At 42.7% G+C, this 25,153-nt stretch overlaps 2 protein-coding genes across 3 annotated transcripts in view; one reads left to right on the top strand and one right to left on the bottom strand.

Annotated features, from left to right (window-relative positions):
- RARS2 (arginyl-tRNA synthetase 2, mitochondrial) overlaps nucleotides 1-4,083 on the top strand; it is a 33,650-nt gene extending 29,567 nt beyond the window's left edge. For both annotated transcript variants that reach the window (XM_039388112.1, XM_027743555.2), the window contains 3 exons: nucleotides 1,622-1,696; nucleotides 2,574-2,637; nucleotides 3,933-4,083. In XM_039388112.1, the coding sequence (XP_039244046.1) occupies nucleotides 1,622-1,696; nucleotides 2,574-2,637; nucleotides 3,933-4,019 (226 nt within the window). In that variant the 3' untranslated portion in view covers nucleotides 4,020-4,083. The remainder of the gene's footprint in view (nucleotides 1-1,621; nucleotides 1,697-2,573; nucleotides 2,638-3,932) is intronic.
- Nucleotides 4,084-5,069: 986 nt separating this feature from the next.
- On the bottom strand, nucleotides 5,070-23,775 carry SLC35A1 (solute carrier family 35 member A1). The gene is made up of 8 exons (XM_027743556.2): nucleotides 23,650-23,775; nucleotides 20,371-20,548; nucleotides 14,654-14,813; nucleotides 14,135-14,287; nucleotides 12,720-12,786; nucleotides 8,488-8,664; nucleotides 7,961-8,095; nucleotides 5,070-6,034 (listed from the first exon to the last, which is right to left on the bottom strand). Exons 1-8 carry the CDS (start codon nucleotides 23,738-23,740, stop codon nucleotides 5,904-5,906), a joined length of 1,092 nt encoding a protein of 363 aa, XP_027599357.1. The 5' UTR covers nucleotides 23,741-23,775; the 3' UTR covers nucleotides 5,070-5,903.
- Nucleotides 23,776-25,153: the final 1,378 nt, after the last annotated feature.

The raw sequence follows: 25,153 nt of genomic DNA, 5'->3' as shown, positions 1-25,153 counted from the left end.
TCAATGCTTCTTGAAAAGTTTCCATAATAAACCCTTCTGAGTTGTCAAAAGCCTGTCAGAAGGCTCTGCTTCTGCTGTTTGAAAATATACCAAACATATACCTGAAAATAGCTGCCCAATTCTGAATACCATTAACTTTGCAGTCTAATGAATAGTAGACTGAAGGTAGCAGATAGAAGATGGAACATTCCACTAGTCCAGGCTCTGAGTAACCTGCCAAAACCAGACCTGGTAGGGGGATTGGAACTAGAGAATCTTTAAGATCTCCGCCAACCATTCTATGATTCTATGTATAACCCTGCAAAAGCAAACTTACTTGACTGATAAAATAATCTTAGCAAGTTGTTGTAGGCCAATACTGAAATGGCAGCTTCCCGAAGCAAAAAAGCTGGTATCAAATCAGGGTCCTTTATTTGGTACCAACTTTGTTTGAAGCTTTTATCAGTGGCTGTTTGATGGTGCTTGTTAGCAGTAATTTCTTTGTACCCACGTTGCTGCCTCTGAGGGACCAACAGCTGCTGGTGTCTGTGCTGGCCCTGAGACCGTGTGGAGGTTCCCCTGGTTCTGTCTTGCTCATGTCAGTGGCACAGTGTGTGAGGGCAGCGACCTTCCCCAGCAGTGACCACCTCGGGCATGCTGGCTAAGATCAGCTGCTGAGTGCACGTGTAAGAGGTGTTTTTGTGGCTTACCCACCCATGGGATGAGGAGCGCTCCCTCCTTGGTGCTGTAGCTCTTACGTGACTGCTGAGCCCTTGTTACTGGAGCGCACTTCCCAGTTCTGCAGCTTGTCTTTAAAGGAGGAAGATCCCAGGGCAGTTCAGCTTGGACATGCTGGCTGGGATGGGCCTGGGAGCTGAGCAAAGATTAGGAAGTCCACTGCCCACTTTGAAATCTCTTCAGCCCCAGAGGTGTTGGTACCTACTGTGAAAAAGGAAAGCAGAACACATGAAATAAAAACATAGATTTCATGACTTTGCCTGTACTGCCCAGTTTAATACTGTCTTACAAAGTCAACTACGTGTAAGTTATGTAGGATGATGGTGCTTGAGCAGGGAGGTTGGACCAGATGACCCACTGTGGTCCCTTCCAACCTGACCCGTTCTGTGATTCTGTGGGAATCTGTATTCCAGGATTATGTAAAATCACATTGTTTTTGTCTTCTTTTAATGTTACAAGATTCCCTTTAGCTACTTAAAAGTCTAAGCTGCATTTACTAAAGGCAAGGCCCCCTAAGAGACTATTTTGACTCTTTTGGTTATTTAACACGTTTTTTTACTTCTAGGAACTTACAATTAGTGTTGAGATGTAAAAACAGACATAATGTTCCAGGAGCAAATATAGCTCTTGTGTTCTCTTGGGTAGCCTGTCTCTCTGAGCTCTGCCATCTACGGTGTTTGCAAAATGAGGAGCAGAAGCAATCTCCTTCAATAATAAGTGAACGAGGAAGGAATAATGCGCTGTGTGCTAAAGACATGGCTTAGGTCTGGCTCAGAAGATCAGTTTTGCTAATTCTACAGCTGTAGTTGTGTGCTTGCTCTGACTTAAGCAAGTCTGATGAGCCTTATATCTGAGCACACCCTCTACTACTGCAGCACCAAACAATTCTTTTCTTCCTTCACAGGTACGATGAGGTCCTGTATAGATCTTCTCAGGATCTGCAACCCAAGCACATTGTCAGCTACCTCCTCACACTTAGGTAAGGTGATGGCTGATACTGGTGGCGTCTCCAGTAAGGACAGGTCTTCCTGAGCTGGATCTGCAGCCCTCATATCTGCACTGCTTTGAAGAGTAAAAATAGTGGGAAGATGCAAATTTGTGGGACAGTCTCCCTGAAGCAGGAAATGTATAAAGTAAAGTAGGATAGCAAATAATATAATAAATAGTAGAGATCAAGGCTGGAGCCAGAAGCCTTCTCAGAAACTAACTGCTTTTAGGAAAAAAGAGTCACTTGGCTGTAACCCGGTGTAAGAACCAAAATCATGCTGAACTAATGAAATCTTAAGGAGATTTAAGCTGATAACATCATCTCAAATATCAAAATTTCAGCTAGGAAACTTTGTCCAAACCATTTTTAACCACTATCTCAGCCAATGAACAAAGCTTATTTCTGTAAGTCATACTGTGTATGTGACTCCCATAGGGACCTGTCTGATTTGACAGCACCGTGAAATGCAAGAATAGGCTTGGTGGAGGAAGATGTAGAGCCTGTGTATGGGAAAGGCTTTAACAAATTCAGAAAAATTGTATAAGGAATCACACACCTTGGGAATGCCTGGGTAGAATCTCAAGGATTTCCCAGACCAGTTTTGAGCATGGTTTTGGTTTTGGTTTTTTAATGGGCAGGTAGCAGAGAGATTGTTTTGGGGTTATTTCAGGAGCAATAAGTTGTTAATGGCATGCCCTGACACCATGCAGGCTATAGAAAATCATGCCTTCCTTGAGCCAGGTGAGAGGCTGTTGTAAATCAGCCTCTGGCATGCTGCAGTTGTGGGTGGCCCTTCCAGTTCTGCTGCTTTCTGTAGCCCAGAGCGACTTGCTGGTTCTCACCATTGTCTCTGTGTTTTCCATTCCAGCCATCTTGTAGCCGTGGCACACAAAACCCTTCCTGTGAGAGGCAGCACCCCTGAAGTAGCACAGGTATGGTACAGCATCTTAGGTGGCTAGAGTCTGTGTAGGGTGTCCCAGAGGAAGGATTCTGGCTTTGCCAATCCAGCTGTGTAACCACTTGTGTGAATACACACCCGCAGGCGGAGGAGCCGACAGGGAGGCTCTCCCGTGGGTGGCACTGCTTTGGGAAGGCAGGGATTGCTGGAAAGGGCTTCTGGAAAGGGCTGCTCTGCTTAATCCTCCTAAAACACAATGCTCCCAACCGACAACTGCTCCAAATCCAGTCAAACCCCTTCTCGTCACCTTTCCTTTTGAATGTTTTAAGAGTAAACATTTGAGCATTAAACTTGCTGGTTAATTTTTGATGGTTTCCTTTAGTGGTTACGTGGGAAGACAGAGAATTAGGAGAGAACTAAATCCGTCTCCTCCCTCTTGCCACCTCCATATCCCAAGTTGTCCGTATTGCCTTTCTAGCTAAAGCTAGGGGCTGACAACTTTTAATCTGCAGTCCCAAATAAATGCAAATTATTTTCTACTGATCTCCCAATGTTTGACCCCCTAAATGCTCAATAAGTGATACACTAATTACACTGCCTTTCTTACTTTCTTTCATCTATTTCAAAAGCAACTACTTATTTGATTTTGGTAGTAAATCACACTTAAGTGTTGAGCTGTGCTGTGGGGGAAAAACATTCAGTGGAATTGATGGAGCTGCAGTCTGTATTTGAGCTTAGATGCTGTAGGTATTCCTACTTTGGAGGTGGACTAAGACAGTCCAAGCTACAAGGAAAACTTAAGTTCCTTATCTTGTAAAAAAAATATTTTCTAAATATCTTACAATGTGACAGCTTTCAAGAACTATGGTTTTTGGAGCAAACAGCCAGCTGTGTAGCAGCCAAGACATTGACAAAGAAGAGTGAAATTTTAAAAGCAGCCCATAGTTGCTTGACAACCTCTAACACAGGCAGGGCAGGAGGAGGGAATTCCAACAGTACCCTCAGGGCTGTACTAGCCCCCAGTGCATGAAAGATTTTCATTTTTTAGTCATTGCTAGCTCTTCCACAGGCATCTCTGCTTGTTCTGCCCAGAGGGCTTGGCTAAACACGCCTTTCCAGCTTCCTTTGTTTGACCAACTGTCCCTCTTGTTGACACTGCAATGGGCTAACAACAGCTGGTGTAAATGCTGCCAGCATTGGTGTGTTTCTCAGTACAGGGGTTATATGTAGGTCTGAATCCCAGTGTGGGGACAGAGGATGCATGCTGTTCTGAGAACCACACCCTATTCTGTAGCACTACCCTAAGATGACTCTTCTTTTGTTTTCCAGGCAAGGCTCTGTCTCTTTCAAGCTGCACGCTCGGTTCTAGCCAACGGAATGAAACTTCTTGGCATTACACCTGTGACTCAAATGTAATGAGGCTGCATGCAATGTAAAGTCACATCTCGTAGTAAAATTTTTTTCCCCCGGATAATATGAATCCTGCGTGTCACTGCTAATGCAGCCTGGAAGCACCGTCTGTGCTTAGAGGTTTGTGCTCCTTCATACCAACTGCAGAAGAGTAGGCATGGCACAGCCATCTGGGAGGGGTAAGGCTGCCACAGTCACTTTCTCCCAGGCACTTGGTGGAGCAGTGTACTTAAGACTCAGGTCTACCTGGTATTTCCCATAAAAGAGAACTGCTCTGTATTTGCCATGTAAATATAACATCCTTTTGGTAGAGGAAGTGGTATTAACTGTGCTGCCCTAAGCAAAGTTCTCCCCTCCTGCGGTTGCCATTGTGTACTAAGGCCTGATGGCACAAAGGCTCCAGATGCTCTATATATTGTAACAAACTGAGCTAGTCAGGTCATGCAGAGCTCTTTTCCTGTGTGAAGTACTGCATTCTCCCTTTAGCCAAGCCCAACTGCCAGCTGTCACACCCTGTTCCTCACCCCTTCCTCTGTCACTCTGATGTGATGGCCGGGGAGCAGAGATGGCTGCACAGCTGGTGGAGCAGGAAGTACAGTGTTCCCTCTGCACCCTACCCACAGTCAGGTGTGGCAGGTGCTGCTTGGCACCCCTGAGCCATCACACTGCTGGAGAGAGGGGGAGCAGCACCTGTGAGGCACTGCAGCTGGTTGGCAATACCCTCCACCACGGAAGCCTCGACTTCCCAGGAGTGGCACTGTGGTGGCTGCTCTAACATATGGACCAGTTGGCGAAAGGCAGAGGGGAGCATCCTCTCCCACCGGAACAGAATTTAAGCATGTTTGTTACTGCTGTGTGTAACATGCCCCACTTTCAAGTAAAACCCAGCTGGTTAACTCATGTCTGAAGGAATCTAGCCAAGAGTATAAACTTGGTCACATTTTGACTCCACTATGAATGACAACAAGCTGCCCAAATGCACCAAAGTCACTTTTCCCTCACTGTAGAGCTGCAGTTTCTGGACGGCCTTAGAAGATGAGGGAGGAGTTGAAATTATATGGTTGGCAATAATAAATTAACTCAAAGCCTAACATGCATTACAGGAACTCTTTTCAAGCATCACTGTGTGCACAGAAATGTTTAGAGAGAAAATGTACTGACAAAAATCTTTTGACTCATTCATACTTAAGCCAAAAATACAGGAATACGTGCAAACTTTCCCCTGTACAACACATAGAAGATCCCTCTACCAGCTACAGCAGGTATAAAAAACATTTGAAAAGTGAAAGGAAATCCACAACTTCAGAGAAACACTTTTCTTTCACCCTGACTTTATAAACTATACAGCACGTGCTACCTCTAATCACTCCTAGGTAAGTGATGCTCAGAGCATGGTTATTCCCAGTAGAGTTGTCTCGTACCTATCACCTAGAAGAAAAACTTTTCCTGTCATTAATCAAACTACAGCTGCCAAGTATTTTAAGAGAAAATGCTGGCAGTAATTGCTCTTTTTAATAGTTTTTTTTTTTATGAAGCTTTCAGGCATTTCTGCCCTCAAAGGGCAACACAGTTTATCAAATGCACAAAGAACCAATTTGCCTCCATTATAAACATTATATACAATTGAGTGATCAGCTCCTTCATTGAGTTTTCCTTGTAAATGAGACTCTTCATTGTCGATGTGAATGAAGAATACCTTCCATAAAAAACCCAGGCAGCTCCTCAGATGCAGCGTAGCCTCAGTATCAACCACTGGAAACTCCACATATAACTTCTGCTTTTAGTCTGTCCCACTTAAACCATTTCATGACTAGCTTAAGGCTAATTTTTTTAAAAAGTCAAGTTTTTTTTAAAGTCTGTTTTTTCTTTTGTCCATTTTTATGGACAATGTCACACAGTAGCAAGTCTCTCTTTTGAGCTCTTAGTCTCTGAGGTCTGGATTTTTGTGGTGTCTTGTCGAGGTAATCCATGGAGGTAAATAGAAATACACACCAGGAGAGCACCCAGGGAGAAGGTAACAGCTGAAAGGAGACAAAATAGTTTAAATAAACACATTCATATAAGCAGAAACCTTCAGCAAGCTATGTAAGTTATGACAATATCTGAATGATAGTATTGAAGTTATTCTAAACAGAACAACAGGCTATTAATACACAGCATCTAGCTTTATCCTCTGTCACTGGGAACTCTTGAGTTTACAATCCCCACACCATTCCAATTAGTCTCATATCAGCAAGAACATAGTGATGGTCATAAAAGCAAGAGTGAAGCGTCTCCTGCAGTTCCAGGTGCCACCCGGACAGGCTTATGTTACAATAAACTTAGTGATAAAAAACCAGTGGATGTAATAAAGTAGCCCGTGATAACACATCTTATTTGCCTCTCCACATCAGGCAAAGCATTACCAGCCGGTGAAGGAAGGTGACTGTCCCACTCTGCTCTGCACTAGTGAGGCCTCACCTTGAATACTGTGTGCAGTTTTAGGCACCACAATATAAGAAAGATATTAAGCTACTGGGGAGTGTCCAAAGGAGGGTAACAAAGATGGTGAAGGGCCTTGAGGGGAAGCTGTGTGAGAAGTGGCTGAGGTCACTTGGTCTGTTAAGCCTGGAGAAGAGGAGATTGAGGGGAGACCTCATTGCAGTCTACAATGTCCTCATGAGGGGAAGAAGAGGGGTAGACACTGATCTCTTCTCTGTGGTGACCACTGACAGGACCCGAGGGAATAGCCTGAAGTTGTGTCAGAGGAGGTTTAAGTTGGATACTAGAAAAAGGTTCTTCACCCAGAGGGTGGTTGGGTTCTGGAACAGGCTCCCCAGGGAAGTGGTCACAGCGGTCACCAAGCCTGACAGAGTTCAAGAGGCGTTTGGACAATGTTCTCAGGCACATGGTGTGACACTTGGGGATGGTCCTGTGCAGGGCTAGGAATTGGACTTGATCCTTGTGGGTCCCTTCCAACTCAGCATATTCTGTAATTCTGTGATTTAGATGGGGTTAAGAAACACTTTAATGAGACTTTCACAGAAAGGTCACTAGTCCAGGTTTGATTTGTGTCAACCATCAAGAAAATGCTCTGCCCAAGTGAGCTTTTAAAACCAGGTGGTTTTTTTTTCCATCCCTTGCTTTATGATGCTCTTTTTCAGCCAAACACTAATGGTTTCCTCCTTATGCAAGCTTTCCTTAAGTTTTGACTCACTAATTCTACATCAGAAAGCTAGTTTTTCCACCATGTTGCCACATCATCTTTGCATTAAGGTAGAAAAGTAAGCAATACCCACAACTAAACAGTGAAGGACTGAGTGGGAGATACTGGGCACAGTACCAGACAGAGGCTTGATCAGGGAGAAAATCCTTTGTAGTTGCAGAACAGCCCAGAGCAATCTGCTGTTTCCTCTCACAAAAAATTCACCACATCAGTCACGACTCCAGCTGCTGCTCGACTTGCTCTCATATGGTGGTGTCCACAGCAAATGGGGAAGGTAAAAGCTAACACAGTAGTGGGTGTAACTTAACAGGGATGTGTAAAGCACTTGAAGAAAGAGCTGAGGAACTAATTTGGCAGTGGCTGTACTAAACCCAACAAGAAACGATAACTCAGCAACAGCAGTCCCAGGTAAACAGCTACACCACACATTAAACTGCATCACAAAGTGATGCATCAGTACAGCTCTTTAAATTAGAAAGAAACTTTCTGTTTGAAATTGTAGCTGCCTCTGAAAGAATAAACCACGAATGCCTTTGGAAGTATAGGATCATCAGGCATCTTGTGCAACAGAACAGGGATGATGGTGCATTAGTGTAGAGGTGTTCTGGAGAAGACTTGGAAGTTAAAACCAGAACAACTGAGAGGAGGCAAAAACACTGGCTTTGGTATGAACTGTGCACAGTGGGTTGGGCAGGCAGGAAACATGCACATGCTGTCAAATCAAAGGCAAAAAAGCACTTACTTATTTTGAGGCCAAAGAGGATGACTGATGCCACAGTAGAGAGAACAATGGCTGCTGCTGCAGAAAAGCCTTTCATAATGTTATCTGTGTACTTAACCACGACCGAAGTGTAGATGCCACCTACGCTGGCAAGAACTGGGAAGCAGATAATGTGTTACTATTAGTACAGGTGCAGTAGGTCACTCTTGAAATTATGCATTTTACTCCACCAGTGTGCTCTTTTTGTTTGGGCTACATTCTCCTAACTGGTGATTTAATGCAGTGGAATGGGATGTCTACATGGCATCCAGTAAATCAGACATGACTCATTTAAAGATGATCTACTGCTAATCAGTTATTTAGACTGCTGTTTCAGCACAATTTTAAGCTAAGTGAATAATTTCCAAGAAAATTATACTTTTAAATAAAATCCCTCAAAACACAGGAGAAAGTGTGTCAGACTGAATTTGTAGCTTCCTGTTATCGGTTATATCATTGTTAAAAAAGAAAAACAGTGTATCAAGATTCTAAAACCACAAGATACTTACAGATGACAAACCAGACGTAGTATGTATAGCCATAGAAAAACCCTTTCTCCATAACTTGGGCTCCGTCTGACATGTACACACCGACTAAAGTCACTACAATCCCAGATAAGTACAGCTGAATGTTCCTCACCCATAAGGAAGTATCTGAACTCTTTAAGACCTTCTCAAAATAAACTCCTGAAAAAAAACCCAAACAAAAAGCAAAAACATTTCAATGAGACCAAGTGTCATCCTTAATTATTCGTGCTTTAGTACATTTTAAAACCAGACAAGACTACTGGAATCAACTCGTCCTACAGACCGATGAGTTTCACAGAAGTTCCCAGTGCCGAGGACCCAACACATCCTGCTAAAATCTGTCTTCTATAACAGGATCATTATAATGGGTATGTAACACCAAAAATAGATTCTGTTTCTCTTTACAGATGTAACAATGAACCTTATGGACCATTGAGGCCACTACTCATTTCTGTTTGATGTGCCAGGATTCTGGCCAGCAGTTTCTTCTGCACAATTCTATACCAGAAAAAAGCATTTCACCTTGGCACTCATTATTTTAATAATGAGATAAAATAATAAGAATAATAATGGGATAAAATGTCTATGTATTTCAGTAAGATGGAGAACATTTTTTCCTCTCCACTGGGATGCTTTGCAGTGTGGTGGTAAAACACTCCCCATCCCCCATGCCAGGGCTGCACTATGATCTCAGAAATGCTTGTTAGGCCTTGGCCTTGATGAACAGCACCTGAGCTGAGCTCCTCTTGAGCTTATCAGAAACACTGCCTGTTCCCAGGAACTAGTGCTGTCTAACGAGCTCGTTTTTTAATGAACAGCCCTGGAAACTTGGAGCAATTTTAGAGCACAGCAATCTCCCTCTGAGCAGGACACCTTTTAGAGCTACCAAACTCCCAAGTTTGCCATACTGGGAGGACCATTGCCGAATGCCAACGATGGATCCTGGGCTGACACCCCCACTACTCGAGGCTCAACCCTTTGCCTGCTGAGAAGATGCAAAAGCATCCAATGTGAGTACTTCACTGAACCAAAGGGAAGTTTTTTCACAGGTGAATACCTTGTACAAACTCCTTTAGGTCTGTATGAGTGTGAATATCCTATAGTAAATGTACTATGAATGTTGCTCTCTTAGACTCTTAAGTGCTTTAGATTTGTAAGCAAGTTAGGCCTACAAGTGAGTTACTGTTGTGCTTATAGTTAACTCTATAGAATCTGTTGTTAAATAGTTTAAATTAGGCCATAAAGTTTAAATGCAGTTAAAACCTTTAGGCCTAAACCATTGGTCAAATCGGGGACTAAGTTTGGCAAGGGATACACTTTGAACCTTGTGACCCAACAGGAGGGTGTTCCTCATTCCTTTTTATCCTTACACTTTCCCTTCTTTCCATCCCCAGTCTCCATGGGGAGACTAATTTTAGCTTGATTTTAGTTTCAGATTGATTGATTTTAGTCCAGTTTTTCTCTGTGTGCTTTAACCACCTAGTAAGCAGTAGGGTGAGCCTTGCCAACAAAATTTGTCGCACTTTTCTGTTAAACCTGCTTTTACTGATATCGTTGCCAGTGATTCTTTGAGCAAACAACCTAAATCATTTATTCATTACACGCAGGAAAAAACTAAAACGGGGGGGGCTATATTACCTCGGTGCCAAAACTGAAAATTCCTCAGAAGCCTTGTGCTTGCTGAGCACTTGGCAGCATTGTTCTGAAACCACAGCTTCAGGGGTCTACAAGAGCAAATCAAAACTGAGGCCTTCTGCTAATTGAAACTACAAAGCGGTTTTGAGGAAGTGGAATTCATTTTAATATAAAGCTCTAGTTCATTATACCAGACTGATGATACTATTATTTTTATGTTTTGCATTATTGAAATTTCTCACTTTTTCATTATTCCACTGTGTCAGACTAAAAGGCTGACATTTGACAAGGCCATCACTACCTGCTTTTTTAACCACTGTTCACCCACCAGAGCTCTGCAAATCTCTGGAATTTCCTCCACATTGAAAAACAGACAGAGCAGTTCACAGGACTCAGATCTTCTCAGCCAGTTCCATGACCTTTTGGTGAAGCCCTACTGACTAAACATTTACTGCTATCAACGTCACCCAGGATCCTTCATACAATATGAGACAAGAATATGGAACAAACAAAGGTGGCACAAAGACTTATGAGTTAGAAGCCCTAGGTACACACTCACCCTGAAACTCCCAAGTTAGCTTCAAGTCTTGCTATTTGATTTTATTAATGAAAAATGCAATTTATAATTTAATACAGTATAGTGAATATTTATGGTGAATAAATTAGAGAGCAGATCTATATTTCAGGTGTTCAAATAATAAAAATCCCAAGGAAATATGATATTATCTCATAAGAATATAAATTTTCGAAACAACAAACTAGTATTGTTAATAACTGCAGTCCTTAAAAAAACCCACAATAATTATCCTGAGATTTCTGCCACCCTGAGAAGACCCACAGAGCACAATCAGGTATAATCAATGTAACAGAAATTTGGCTTGAGTATGAACCATACTTGTAAAATTTCTAAACTAAGAAAACAGTAAACAAACAAATAAACTATGCTTTCAGATTTCTGAATATACATAAAATTCACTCCACTAGGCAAGATGAAGGAAAGAAGGGGGGCTGTTTAGGAGAAATTAACTCTTCAGTACTGTTTTAAGTCACAAAGGATTTGCCATTAAATATCTGTCCAATGCTGTTATAAGCATTGTTGGGGCCCCTGATACTTGGAAATTACCACAAGATCAACAATTTGAAGAAAAAATTCTCTTCCATCTCTGAGGGACAAAACCACACAACTTTTTTTGATTTCACTGGAATAATAAAACCCACTTAACATGGCCAGGCCAGAAACTGAAGGCCTAATGCCAAAAGAACTGCTTCATGTGAGCATGGGAAGGAAGAAGAGGAAAAGAATTTGAATAGGATTTAGGTTTTCAACATATAAAGCCCCAAGGGCACAGGGAGCTCTGCGGATGAAATACACTGTCCCTCCCAGCTGCCCCTGAGCTTCAGCTGTCAGCAAGGAAACACACAGGCTGCAATCCCTTTGCAGAAGAAAGCCCTGAGTGTCTCAAGCTGCCTGCATCAGCCTTTCAATGCTCTGAATTTGCAGACCTCTAGAAGCACAGCTGTTGACCCGCGTTATCGGAGAAAGCGGGAGAGCTCTAGGAGACTCTGAAGGCTCCACTGTGAATGCTGTATTGTCTTGTGGCTTGGAAGCATCTATTTAAATGAGGAAATTTATAACTTTCCAGGAAAAGTTGATTGAGCTCTACACAGTTTTATTTAGTATTTCTGCTTCAAAGTACCCGTTTCAGTGAAAAGACAGCAAACAAAAATGACTCTCTACTCCTTCTGCCAACCAGAATGTTTTCCACGAGTAATGAGCATTTATGCACAGCACAAGATTATTCTTGCAGGATTTTACAGTACTAGAGGTGGGTAATAGTACCTTGCTTTCTTACAGAGGGAGAGGGGAGGATCCAGTTTACAGCCAGTGAAATATGCCCCTGTGAGTCAAATGTCAAATTAAGTAGTAATTTGCATTTCCTTGTTTCTGAGCACCAGCTCACTTGTTCTCAAGTTTTGCTATCTTTTTCCAGAAGCCAGAGAAAAAGCTACCCTGAGGGGAAACGCTGGTTGTAGAACAAAACAAAAATAAAGAAAACCAAAATCCTTCATGGAGTTTATCCAGGCTTCCTCCTACTCATCTACCTCTCTGCCTTACTCATGCTCCCTCTGCATCTCAGTTAGATTTACCACCTACAGGACTATGGCAAAGTTTATTTTGAGGCTGAGCTGGTGCAAGAACTGAGTGAGGAGCTCAGTTCCCCTTGTAAAAAAAATGCAAGTATTTTGTGTGTTTGTAAAGCAAATATCAATTAATTGTACAGAGTGATTGGATGTTCCCTACAGTGTTATTCTAAGCATTTGAAAGACACTTTCTCTTGCAAACCAGCCTTCTCAGTTGTATCATCTAAAACCAATAGTACATGTTCTTAGTCATTTGCTTGCCACCGAGAATAATCATGTCATGAATCTGTCACAATTACTGCAAGCAGAAGATAATTACGGGCAGAGAGGATAAACTAATCCACAAAGACAGTTAATGAACATGGAATGTTCTGTTTTGAACCTTGTGAGTTCTCCAGTCCTTTTGATGTAAGCCAGGTACAGAAATAATACTATACCTGCAAATCCCGAACACAGTACAGCCACAGCAATCGCTCCGAACCCTAGCCATGGATTCTGCTCCACCTGCAACATCAACCATTATTTTAAAAAGGATACACCACTTCAGTAATTTACAATAATCGATTCCAGGGTGCCATGGTTTAGCTCCAGCCAGCAACTAAGCATCATTTAGCCCCTCACTAATTCCCCCAAACCATCATGGTGGGGAGGAGAATTGAAAACCAAAGGTAAACTTTGTGGGTTGATATAAGAACAGTTTAATAATTATATAAAAATAAAATATAGTTATAATTCTAATAGCAACAAAATGAGAGAGAGAGATAAAACCCAAGGAAATCAAGTGGTGCACAAGACAATTACTCATCACCTCCTGACCGATCCCCAGGCCATCCCAAGCAGCAATTGGCCCCTACTGGACAAGTCCTTCAGTTTATATACTGGGCATGATACTCCATGGTATGGAACAGCCCTTTGGGCAGTTCAGGTCGGCTGTCCTGGCCATGCTCCTTCATGGCTTCTTGTGTCCCTGTTCACTGGCAGAGCAGGAGACACTGAAATGTCCTTGACTTTGGGTAAGAACTACTTAGACACAACTGGAACATCAGTGTGCTACCAGCATGATTCTCATACTAAATCCAAAACACAGCATTGAATCAGCTGCTAGGAAGAAAATTAACTGTATCCCAGCCAAAACCAGGACACAGAGCTACGTTGTTAGGTACAGCAAAACTATTAGCATTTCACTGCAGTATAAGATGTACTTGCTTATCGAGGGCTGTCCTTCAGAGGACCTCGGTGCAGCTGTGTGGCATTTCATTTTCTGTGGGTACTCTTGCAGTGCTCAGAGGCACTCTCTACTCAGCTGTGACCAATATTCCCAGCAGCACGGCCTTTCCCACTAATACCAAAGAAACAGGAGACACTTGTTTCTTCCCAGAATGGGATTAGGTCAGTGCCTCTGAAGGGTGTGTTTAAATGACATACCCACACAGCACTGGAGTTTCTCTCCTAATTCCGCCCAGTGCTTTGATTCCAAGTTCTCTGCTCCAACAATTACAAAGTTACCAGGGCCAACTTCTGGAAACAATCTATTACTCAGACACTCCTAGGACGATGCATTAGACTGATTATGATGACTGTGGTAATTAATACTAATTGTAGCAATCAGTTGCCTTTCCAACAAGTGAGACCAGAGCAATACCACAAGCCTGCCTGAACTGGCACACCATAAATGTGAAAGCCAGTGATCAAACTAGTGGATATGTTGTACCTGAAGTGGCTGGAAATAGGAAACAGATACTGCTGTGTGGAATGCAAGAAACTCAACCTTCATCCCAGCTGCTGTAAAGTGAAATACAAGGTACAGATGAAGTTTATTCTCCATCTGATTAGGCAAAATACAAACTCTTACCTGTACTTTTGTAGCCTGAGCAGGTTTCCACTGAACAAGGGTAACACCACCGCACAGCATGAACACAGAGAACCACTGCAACTTACTGAGGGTACGGTTCAGCATCAGGACTGTACATAAAGCTGTACAAGGGATCTTCAACTGGTACGTCACCTAAAGAAGACAGGAACGTAGTGTAGAGGATGTGGTTTTATAAAGTCCTCCAAAACAAGAAAATAAAATAGAAAATTTAACTAAAGACTGACCAATTTTTACATTCATTGAATTCCTACAGATCCTTGGGGGTTTGTACCAATTTTGCCAATTACAACAAAGTGAATTTGAAATGACTCCAGCAGCGAGCGGTTAGCTCAGGAAACCAGAGCTCTACAGCAGAGTGCATTCTCTGAATATAACAAAGCATGGTTTGGCTTTTAACAGTGAGGCTAAAGAGAATACTGTGTGCCAGGCACACGTGCCTCATGAACCAGTAAAGAGAAATGTATTTACAGATCAGTTACTGACAGAAATGTGTATTACCTGGTAGACTGCTGCATCCAAGTTGCTAAGAGCCACAAACGCCATATTGTTTTGAAGAGCATACACCAAAGATGGAACACTTAATTTTAGCAATTCTGTAGGACTTCCAAATACATTTTCTTTTAAAGATGTTATCAACCTTGCCAGACTTCCAGTTTCTCTGCAAAATATAACATTAGCATAACAGAGGGCTCTCTTAAACTCGTATTTTAAAACAGAAATCAAATCAATGAATCCGTTGGGAAGGCTGAAAACATGTTCTCAACAATCAGTTGTACCTTCTGCTCATTAAAAAAAAATTAACTGGCAAAAAACCAGTGAGGTTCTCAACAAGTAGAAAACCCTTCTGGAATCAGAAGTTAGATCCATTAATGTGTTATAAAGTAAACAACCACAATGAATACTGTAACAGTAAGTTACTAACGTGGGTCAGTATAGGCAGTGGAACAGAAGGATATGGTTCCTATCTCCCCTTTTCAATTGGCTATATTGTGTGTGATGTCAAATGTCCATGATTTTCCAGATCCCCTTTAAACTGGGCCTCACAGTACAGCCAAAAAGGATTGTACCATTCCACAGTACTCTGCTGGAAACACCTCTCCTTCCTCAGGCAGCCATGGGTTCCTCTTCTCACATGTGTTGTGGGAGATGCTGGACCAGCACCAGCACACACGTAAAGAGGTCTGGTGGGGCATGTGGTGGCCCTGTGGCCTTGCACTTCACATATCTCCTACAGTGTGTGAAAGAGCAGGCAATGGGAAAGAATATATTGCTTCTTGCTGCTGTCCTCATTTGTGGTTTGCTGCCAAGGTTTTACATCAGACCTCTGCATTCCTTGTTCTCCCTTATCATTTGTACATCAATGTGGCATTTGCTGCTTACTTGTCACTGCTGCTCCAGTCCTCTCCCCAGTTCTCTGCAAGTCCCATGGCCCCCCTTTCCAATCTTCTCTTGCTTGGCCACTAACAAATACCAACATCCAAAATCACTCCTGTCCTCACACAGGCCTCTCAACTTGCAACCTGTACTGCTCTTAAATTTAACTCTCCTTGTGCTTCTATTGCACACAGATATGAACAAATAGCTCACAACCTCCTTAGCACTCCAGAAGCCCAATTCCCCATACTTCAACCATGTCCCAGCTTCTTTTTCCACAAATGTACATCATCTATCTGTCTCAAACTCTTATGAGCAGTTAACAAAATTAGCAATCCCTCTATGCCCCAGACTCTTTCATTAACTGCCTTGTTTTGGCATATTTTCCTTTCCTGACCAATCCCTGACACTGTGCTCCAGGTTCTCAAACCTTTCCTTTCCAAAGATTTTTAGACTTTACTTCTCACTATCATTCCATTGAAGTTTCTCTCCTTCCTTGCCTTCTTCCCTGCCTCACAACAAGCATATACCTGCACCTATACCTCCTTTTCTTTCTTTTTTCCCCCCTGTACAGAGTGAGCAGTCTTTATACAGGAAGCTCAAGGGATTCTTTTTGCCATTTTGCCATAACAGAGAGCACACATAGAAGCCAAGACATGTCTGGCCAGAGGGAACAATCATGACAAGGAAATCTATGGACACTTCAAGCAAAGTTTGCAATACAAGGGGGAAAGCTCATGCTACAGCTCACCACAGTTAGTTGCAGTAGATACAGAACTGCATAAAATGTTATGAGTTATATTATAGGCAAAATTTTTCATTTACTTAATCCTCAGTAAATTTAATATATTATATTATTATAATCGGGAGATAAGATGTATAAGAAAACCTGGTAATACCCAAGTACAGCTGGACTGAAGTGCTTCTATCTCAAATGTCTAGCTATAAATAAAATATAATTAGCACAGGCACAGTTCTACTCCATGAAAGTAAGAAGTCAAAAAATACCACACCATAATAGCTTCTTCTATTCATTGATACTGAGGTAGGCTGTCAAAAAAGAAAATTATATTTAAACTATACCTGCTTTTGTTCCAGACCATGCTCAGTGAATTAGCTGATCACACATTTAAAGTCAAATCACAGCAGCAATAGTAGTTTCTGTCTCCTTACACTTTTAGCATCAAATTTCAGCAATAAAGAATAACACATGTCTAATAACCACCATCTTCACTTTGGTTTTTGAGAAAACTATCTAATAGCTCATCTGTGCAGTGGATGTGCTTTCTGAAGCATGCACTTATCAAGAATCTCCAACTGTAAGTTGAATTCAGTACAAAGATCATGCAGATATAGATTTAAATCTACTTGATCAAAAAAGAATTCAAAATAAGTCTCCATGTACAGCTGAAAAAATAAGGTGCCCAAAGAGGTACACTGCAATATCAGATATGAAAATAAAAAATTATCTAGTTTGAATTCAGCATTCTTGAAGTTGGTCTAGATTTGAATTTAAAAACATAGTCAATTTTCTTTGTAGAATGGTTCAGGTTGGAAAAAAAAGGACTATAAAAATCACCTAGTTCCAATCCCTCTGCCATGAGCAGGGACTCCTTTCACTAGACCAGGTTGCTCAGAGCTCTATTCCAACCTGGCCTTGAACATTTCTAGATGCCCACATCTCTGGGCAACCTGTTTCAGAGCCTCACCACCCCTACAGTAAAGAATTTTTTCCTAATATCTAATCTAAATCTACCCTCTTTCAGTTTTAAGCCACTCCCCCTTTCATAAATTCATTACCCCATACCTAAAGCCAATTCATGGGTATGAATAGGTGAGAGATACTAATAACAATCTGTTCTGCAACAGAAACATGCATTTGTTAGAAAAGGTGAAGTTAAAATTAGTTAAAACTGCAAATCAGCTCTACGTTTCTTCATCCATTGCTAAGCAATTATGTACCAGATAAGAATGTAGAAAGTGTTATTACCTGATGGTGAGCAGGACTTTAAGTATGATAAATTGAGAGTACAGTCGAGTTAACAACTAACACAGCCTAAACTATCATAAATTTATCTTTTGAAAGACAATCTTTTGGCATTCATCCATTCAATGTGCCTTCTGGGATATACCTTAAAAGTAAATACAAGGCATCATGTAATAATGTGTAAGAAAACAAATTCTGCAGAACAATGCAAGAGTTGTACTCCAGTATCCTGCATACTGCAGTTATCAATGCTGGTGGTTTCAGAAAGAACAGGTACCCACCCAAATGTATCCTACGGTACAGAAAAAACAGATGACTCTTCTGACAGGTTATTACACTACAAAGGCAACTTGCCTTGGGTGAGACAAATTGGTTAGGATTTAAAACTGAAGGAAGCTGTAAAGGAGACATAGAAGGAAACTATGCTGGAATTGCTGCTGTTCAGCATATTCATAAGTGGTCTAAAAACTAGGTTACTAGGAAATTGGCAGTTTGCTATTAATACTCAATCATATGTGATATCCAAAAGGAAACTTTCAATAGTTGCCAAAGAGTCCCTCACTACACTAAGCAAAAATCACCAGATCCTTTGCCATCTGAGAAACAGCTCAGTTACCTGGACAGCAAAGAAGAGCATCTGGACCCACCAGCATGCAGGACATCCTACTGGGAAGAGGTGAACATGGCCTGATGAACAGTGTCTGCTGGTGCCCATCTCCATCCCAACTATGGAAAGAAAAACCCCACTACAGACCAGATCAGAATAGATGTTATAACCTCTGAACAACTCAGTGAATCAGATTCTTCCCATTTTAATTAGTAAACAAAGCTCGGTTGTCAATAAATAAGAAAGAACCGTAGGAAATGACAACCCTAAATACAGAACCATCTCTAATCTAGCTTTGGGCACCTGTAAAAATTATCAGAGTAGCTCTGCTGATGCCAGCTCAAGGTTTAGCTGTGTTGAGTGAAATCAGCAAAATGCTACAAATCCTCAGGAAAAGAACCAAGGCCAAGAGTGAAAGCACCTTCACCCCTCTGCCTAATGCCATGGCATGTTCCCATCCTGAATACAAGCATGCTCTGGATTCTGTTTCAAAAGGGATGTAACTATACTGGAAATGCTGTAGGGATGGGTACTAGGATGATCACAGTAAAATTAAACTAAGACTCCTAGCTCAGAAAATAAATGAGTGATGAAAACACAGATCTGTAGAGATATGAAAAGCTAAATGAAGGAGGAAAGATTATTCATGACATCTGTCAACACAAGACAACAGAGTCCAGTGAAACTGCTAGATAAGGTGTTTATTAAAAAGTACTTTTTCATATAGCATGTAATTAAATTTCAAAAGTCACTTCACAGATACAGTAGGGACTAGCATTTCAAAAATAAACTGGACAATCACACAGAGCACACAGCATCCAGGATGGGCACTCCATAAGCTTCTGCCACCAGTTAAGGAAAGCTCAGCCTGTGCTTCCCTGTTGTCTACACTTCTGTTCTAAGCACCCTCTGCTGACTGCTGCCAAAGGGAGAATGATGGGCTACATGGATTTTTGGCTCTGCAGGGCTGTTCTAAAAACATAAACAAAACAGACTTCTTTCTGAGTTAAAAGTAATTTTGATTTTAATTATTTCAAGCAAAAAGATTGTTCGTATAAAACATAAACAAAAGGGACATCTTACATTGCTGAACTAGGCCTCTCTGCTATACTATAAATAGCTTGGGGCCCAAGTACACAAGATTTGACAAATTATACACATAGGTGAGGCTACCAAATGCCACCCACAGGTCCCTCACGATTGGGAAAGACAGGCTGCTATAGTCTCCAGAAAGCAGGTGGGATCCACACTGGTCACAACAGTGAGAACCACAGTACAACCACGTGTCAGCAGAGATGCTTGTGCCAGCATTTTGTGCTGACAGAGTGAGAAGCCCAGGGTGCATAAAAACAGAAATTTGCCACTGCTTACACTTGCCTTTTTTAAGACCTTCCATTTAACAAAAGGTTAAACAAAAGACAGTTTGCCACAGCTGCCTTACCAAATTCAGACATTGTCTCACCACTAAAGCAAATAAAATGCCATTTGGATATTAAGTTGAAAATATCTGATGAAGATCTGAAGTATATCATGTGATTTCATGTTCCTCTAGCATATAACAGCCAGACTTCTGATGTACCAAAAGTCACAACAAAACAGGCAGAGACGCTACAAGAACAAATTCTACCACAATGGCAAGAACCAGGCTTTTGGACCAGTCCAGAATATAAAGAGTCTTCCTAGGAAGGATGTAGCACAGGGAAGCAGAGAGAAAACACAGCAGACTGATGGCCTCTCTACTTTGGACGCTTACGCATGGACTAAGGTTCTAGTTCTTGGCAGCAGTCTGGGATTACAGAAACGAATATTTTCTGTCCACAGTCTTTCAGCATTGGTTTGCCAGATTAATGGAGACAGCAAAATATCTGTCCATAACATTGTTTGGGAAAATTTATAAGTAGGAACTTTAAAATTTTATGTAACTCAACAGACAATGGCTCACAGTCCAACTTTCACCTACACCAACATTTTAAAGACCCAAAAGATTGTGGATAATTCATGCTGACGTTTTGAACCGATTCCAAAGCATACAAAACTAGAAAATATGCAGAAAGGACACACCTGAATATTGTGCTGTTTGCAAAGCAGTTTCACTTGAGGAGGTCACTAACCCATTCTGAAATTACCCGTCCTCAGCAGTGATTATCCAGCCACATTCTCAACTGTATCTGCACTTTAGTACCTGAGAAGCTGAGGCTAGAAGCAAGGACCCGTTTTCAAAGTACTGATTAGCATTCCCACACTTACTTAGCCAAGATGCCCACACTCAAGAACAACTTGATAACTTCAGTGATGCACACAGCCGTCGTTGAAAAGTAGAGTTCTGTCTCCACTGTCCTCGTGTACCGCAATGCGACCGTGTACGTGGCAGCCACCAGGGTCATCACTGTGAGGCAGTACAGCTTGAACAGTAAGCTGACATTTTCTGAAAGAAAACAGAGATGACAGCTCAGCATGGCCCTCATTTTAATTTAAGAACTGAAATGGGGGGAGGGCTGTAACAAACACATACTTTGGTAGCATACAATAATTACAATGTTGGGAAACACTTCCCATAAAAAAGTTTTAGTTAAATTTTAAAGCCCTCTCGAAGAAGCTTGTATAGGAATTCCAGGTGTTTGAAAATAAGATGCTCTCTTGCCTTCTAGAAAAATTAATCAGACATTAATATCTATCTAATAGTAATCAAAAAGTCTTTCTGTGCTTTTCTGCTCTTTAGCTGACAGTAGGAGCTCGTTCTGAAATGGCAGCTGATCCTTTCCACGTAATATACTGATGTCTGACAGAGAACCAGCAGATAAGCAAAAGCAAAGAGAGAGGAAAAGTTCAGTATCAGCAAAGAAGGGAATCAGTCTAGCAAATCTTAACAATTAAGGCAGCATTTCCTTCAGCCCTATTTTCCACCTAACTTAGTAAAGGAAGAGTTTTGCTCAGAATGGTGATGGGACTTTACACAAAGGGCTTTCTTGAAAAACTCACTGTGGAAAACACTAAGGTTATGGTTACTTGAGTAAACTAAACCACATAAGGACTATGTATCATCTTCATTATCCCCTCTGCCTTCCCCACTGCTATACTCCTACAACAATAGCAATTCTTGTAACTGTTTTGCCCTCAGCCAACAACTATCCTGCAAAATTTGGGAGTTAGTCTGTCCCAGGTCTACTGGCACAAGGCAGTTTTTCATGAGAGACTCCTCTGAGGCCTGAGAGTTCCTTTGGGTAGATACGGCCGGGCTATGCCAGTTCAGTCCCACATCAGAGAACGGCTAATCCTGCATCTGAACCAAGAGAGAGAAAAGAGCACGACTTCAAACAGACTTCTCTCTGCACAGAAGCACGACCACAACACATCAGCAAATGTGTGGCTTCTACAAAACTATCTTTCAAACTGGTAGATTATTCTTTGTTATGTTTGGCATCTGTCCTGTGGATGTTGGTCATTCAGCAGCACCTTTTGGGCCACTATCTGTTGTTTTCCGAACATCCTAAAAAAACTTACTTTAATTGCTGTAAGTTTATGCTCCTCTGCTGAACAGGGAATGAGCTACAAGATAAGAAGATCTGTAATAACTTTGCTCATTTAATATGGGAATGAGTTGCTGAATCCAGTGCAACCAGTGTTTTGGTTCATGTTTCTTTCAAACCAGCAATGTCTTCAATTGTGTAACATTTCTGCAAGGTACAGTTAATACCTGCTGCTGCTGCAATCATTTAAATTAGCTACTTCCTTATAGATAAAAATCTTACCCACGTCAGTAACCACTTTTAAAAGGTAGAGTCAATTAATTTTTGGACCAACAATGCTTAGAAGAGATTTACAAGCTGTAATCCAGTTTTTAAATTACATTTGGATTGTGGGGAGGGGCAGTGGGAATCCAAGGGCATAACAACCAGGAAATATAATTAACCTAGTCTAGTTTTACAAAAATGTATTTTCTAATGATGTTTTAGTGCTTACAGAAATCATATTAACACTGTGTTTTGACACATGAACTAAAACTGAATTTAATCCCTGCCTATATTAACTACTATTTAAAAAAATAAATAAATGTCCCAATTTGGCAATGGTTTGCAAACTTAGGTAAACCAAATGCATAATTTGGACATAATGAATCTAGTATCTAGACCGGATAGTTCTAGCATTATGTGAAAAAGTATCTGCAGCTAGTTTTCAGCTTCGACATTTCTCCAGCCTGGCTCACGTGTCTGCATCAGTACCAGTGCAGCGCAGGGAGGAGAAGGAAAGCACCTTTGGGGCACCCCTATCTTCTCCTGGCAAATCTGAACTTATACCAGCCTAAAGAAAGTAAGAGCTGAAAGAGCTGAAAGAAGCTGTTGTTTCTTTCCCTGTAGATCCCACTTGGATGAAATGATTTCCAGCAAAAGGGACCAGACAGGCCAAAAGCCTCAGGGTATAAGCACGGGCCTCCCACACATCTCCACAACTCATCTAACGGCTCCACCAGGGCTCCTGGGATGCAGCCAAGGCCAAGCCTGGCATAGGGAGCACAACTCTGCCTGGGCACCTGGGGCGGTGGGTGCCTGGCACACACTGCAGGGATCCCTCCTGCTCCTCACCCTTCCCGGCCTCAAGAGCTGGAGAGCCCTGTGCAAGGCTCTCCATGGGGGAAGCCAGCAGAGGGGCAGGCGTTGCCTTCCTGATGGATTTAAGCCCTCCTGGCTTGCTCGAGGGTTCTGGCTTTGGGACCACCGGCGCTCTGGCCTCGTTGTACACAGAATCACAGAGAATCACAGGATCAACTGAGTTGGAAAAGACCTCTGAGATCATCGAATCCAACCTGTGACCTAATACCATCATGTCAACTAGACCATGGCACTAAGTGCCACATCCAGTCTTTCCTTAAACACCTCCAGAGACAGTGATTCCACCACCTCCCTGGGCAACCATTCCAATGTCTAATCACCCTTTCTGTGAAGAAATTCCTCCTAATGTCCAGCCTAAGCATAGCCCAACAGACACCTTGATCCGGCGGTGCCCGCAGGGTAGGAGCAGGGGATGTCCCTGTGCACTGACCACCTGCACCTCGGGATAAGCCCCAAACATGCTGCGCCACGTTCGGACTCTCCCGAAGCCGGAACCGGCGGCGGGGGAGACGCGGCTGCCGCTGATCCTGAAGGCGGAGGCGCCCCGGAGAGCCCCGAACCGGGAGCACCGGCGGCCCACACGCCGGGAAGCAGCGGCCCTACACTTCGGAGAGAGGCGGCTGGGCAGCGGGAGGAGAGCGGGGGGGCCGGGAAGGCAGGCGGGGAGAGCCCCTCCCCGGCGCGACCCCGCGCAGCCCTTTCCTTCCTCCCCCTGAGCCCGCGGTGGTGGCGCCCGGCGCCGCAGCCCGCAGCGGGGAGGACAGTTCCACTCCCTCTGGCGCGGGGGAGGAAGGGGGGAGCCGTCGGCGCGCGGGTCGCGCTTCCTCTTGGCAGGGGGTGGGAATTGTCCCCGTTCTCCGGCCCTGTCGCCCTCTGGGAACCGCGGAACCCGCCGGGTGCCCCGCGCCGCCGCCCTCACCTTTCGGAGGCGACATGGTGCTCGCCGAAGGCGCCAGGACCGCCGGGCCGGAGCCGCCCGCCGTGCCCCGCCGCTCCTCCCATCGCACCATAGAGAGCAGAGCGGCCGCCCAGAGCGCCCCGCCGCCCGCGCCGCACCATCGAGTCGGCTCCCTCCCGCCTGGATATCCTGGGTACAATCCTGCTCCACCCGGCCTCTTTCGGAACTGTTTTATTGGCAGTAAACACCCGGGAATCTCACACGCGTATTTCTCATTGCCAGGAGTAAGCTCCTCGGTACCGGCACGTTTCTGCAGCGCCAGAACTGCGATGTGGGTTACAATTGTATTCCCCAGTATTTTACAACGCTGCAGTAAAATTTCCCCAATGAAAAAGAACAAAGTAGAAGAAACGGAATTTTTCACTCATCGGTTTTCTATTAAATAAAATATATTTCTGGATTCTTGAACTCACGGAATCGTTAGGGTTGGAAGGGACCTCTGGAGATCATCCAGTCCAACCCCCTTCCAAAGGAAGGGTCACCTGGAGCAGGTGACACAGGAACACATCCATGTGGGGTTTGAATGTCTCCAGGGAGGGAAACTCCACCACCTCCCTGGGCAGCCTGTATAACTGAAATGATAAAACTGAAATACCAGTTTGTTGGTAAAAACTGTAACTTAAAAGCCTCAAAGCGAATGATGGTAAAAATATAGAGAGATCACAGCAACAGGAAGTGTTTAATAAAGCAGCAAAAGCAGCAATAGGGTACTTTTCTTTCTTTTTTTTTTTTTTTTTTTTTTAAAGCTGCAGCTGGTAATCGCATTCAAATTTTTATTAATAAATCGATTCATTTGGTGCCAGCTCATAATTTAAAAACATGGAAGAGCAGCACATCTGGCTGCTACTGATTAGTTTATTTTCCCAAAAGATAAAATCACCTAGTGAAAGACCATTTAGCCAAGTTCTTTCTTAGTGCTCCACTCCTGCTCCTTTGGGTTTTTTAATAATGCTTTGTGGATTTGTCCCAGTTGTATAACTTAAAAGTGAAGCCAGATACCTTGGAAACAGTTAAAAAAAAAAAGAGAATGCTGTCCTGCACAATACCCTAGAAAAATCACTCAGCAGCTTGAATCTTCGAGCTTCATTGTCACAGGCTTGTGTAACAATGACCAGGAAACCACACTGCACCACACAGCACACAAAAAAAAGACGTTTAGAAACCTTAGCACACCCTATGCAATCACAGCTCTGCACCTGGACATTTTGCAGATAGCGACTTGTGGAGTTCTTTGTTGTCATGAAAAGAATCTCTGATTTGAAGTATCCCCTGCTTCCATTTGAGAAGATGTTTCATCTTAAAGCTCAAATGATGCGAGTTTTCACATACAGAAATACTGGCTGCAGTTGCATTGATCAGGCCTGGCACATATTTCCCTGCCACAATGACATAAAGCTAAAAACCTTTTCCTGTTATGTTTTAGTTTTTCAAACACAAACAAAACAGAGCTTTCGAAAAGGTGCCC

The sequence above is a fragment of the Pipra filicauda genome, unplaced genomic scaffold (genome assembly GCF_003945595.2).
Source record: "Pipra filicauda isolate LSUMZ 115617 unplaced genomic scaffold, ASM394559v2 scaffold60_size3304689_pilon, whole genome shotgun sequence".
Taxonomy (NCBI): Eukaryota; Metazoa; Chordata; class Aves; order Passeriformes; family Pipridae; genus Pipra; species Pipra filicauda.
Note: the sequence above shows the minus strand (reverse complement) of the source record. Positions and strands in the feature narration are given on the sequence as shown.

Bases quoted from the DNA above. Each gene is read 5' to 3' on its own strand.
- SLC35A1 (XM_027743556.2), bottom strand. From the start codon at position 23,740: ATGGTGCGATGGGAGGAGCGGCGGGGCACGGCGGGCGGCTCCGGCCCG. The intron at 20,549-23,649 runs GTGAGGGCGGCG...GTTTTCTTTCAG, and splicing joins CACCATGTCGCCTCCGAAAG to AAAATGTCAGCTTACTGTTC. The intron at 6,035-7,960 runs GTAAGTGCTTTT...GTCTCCTTTCAG, and splicing joins CCTCTTTGGCCTCAAAATAA to CTGTTACCTTCTCCCTGGGT.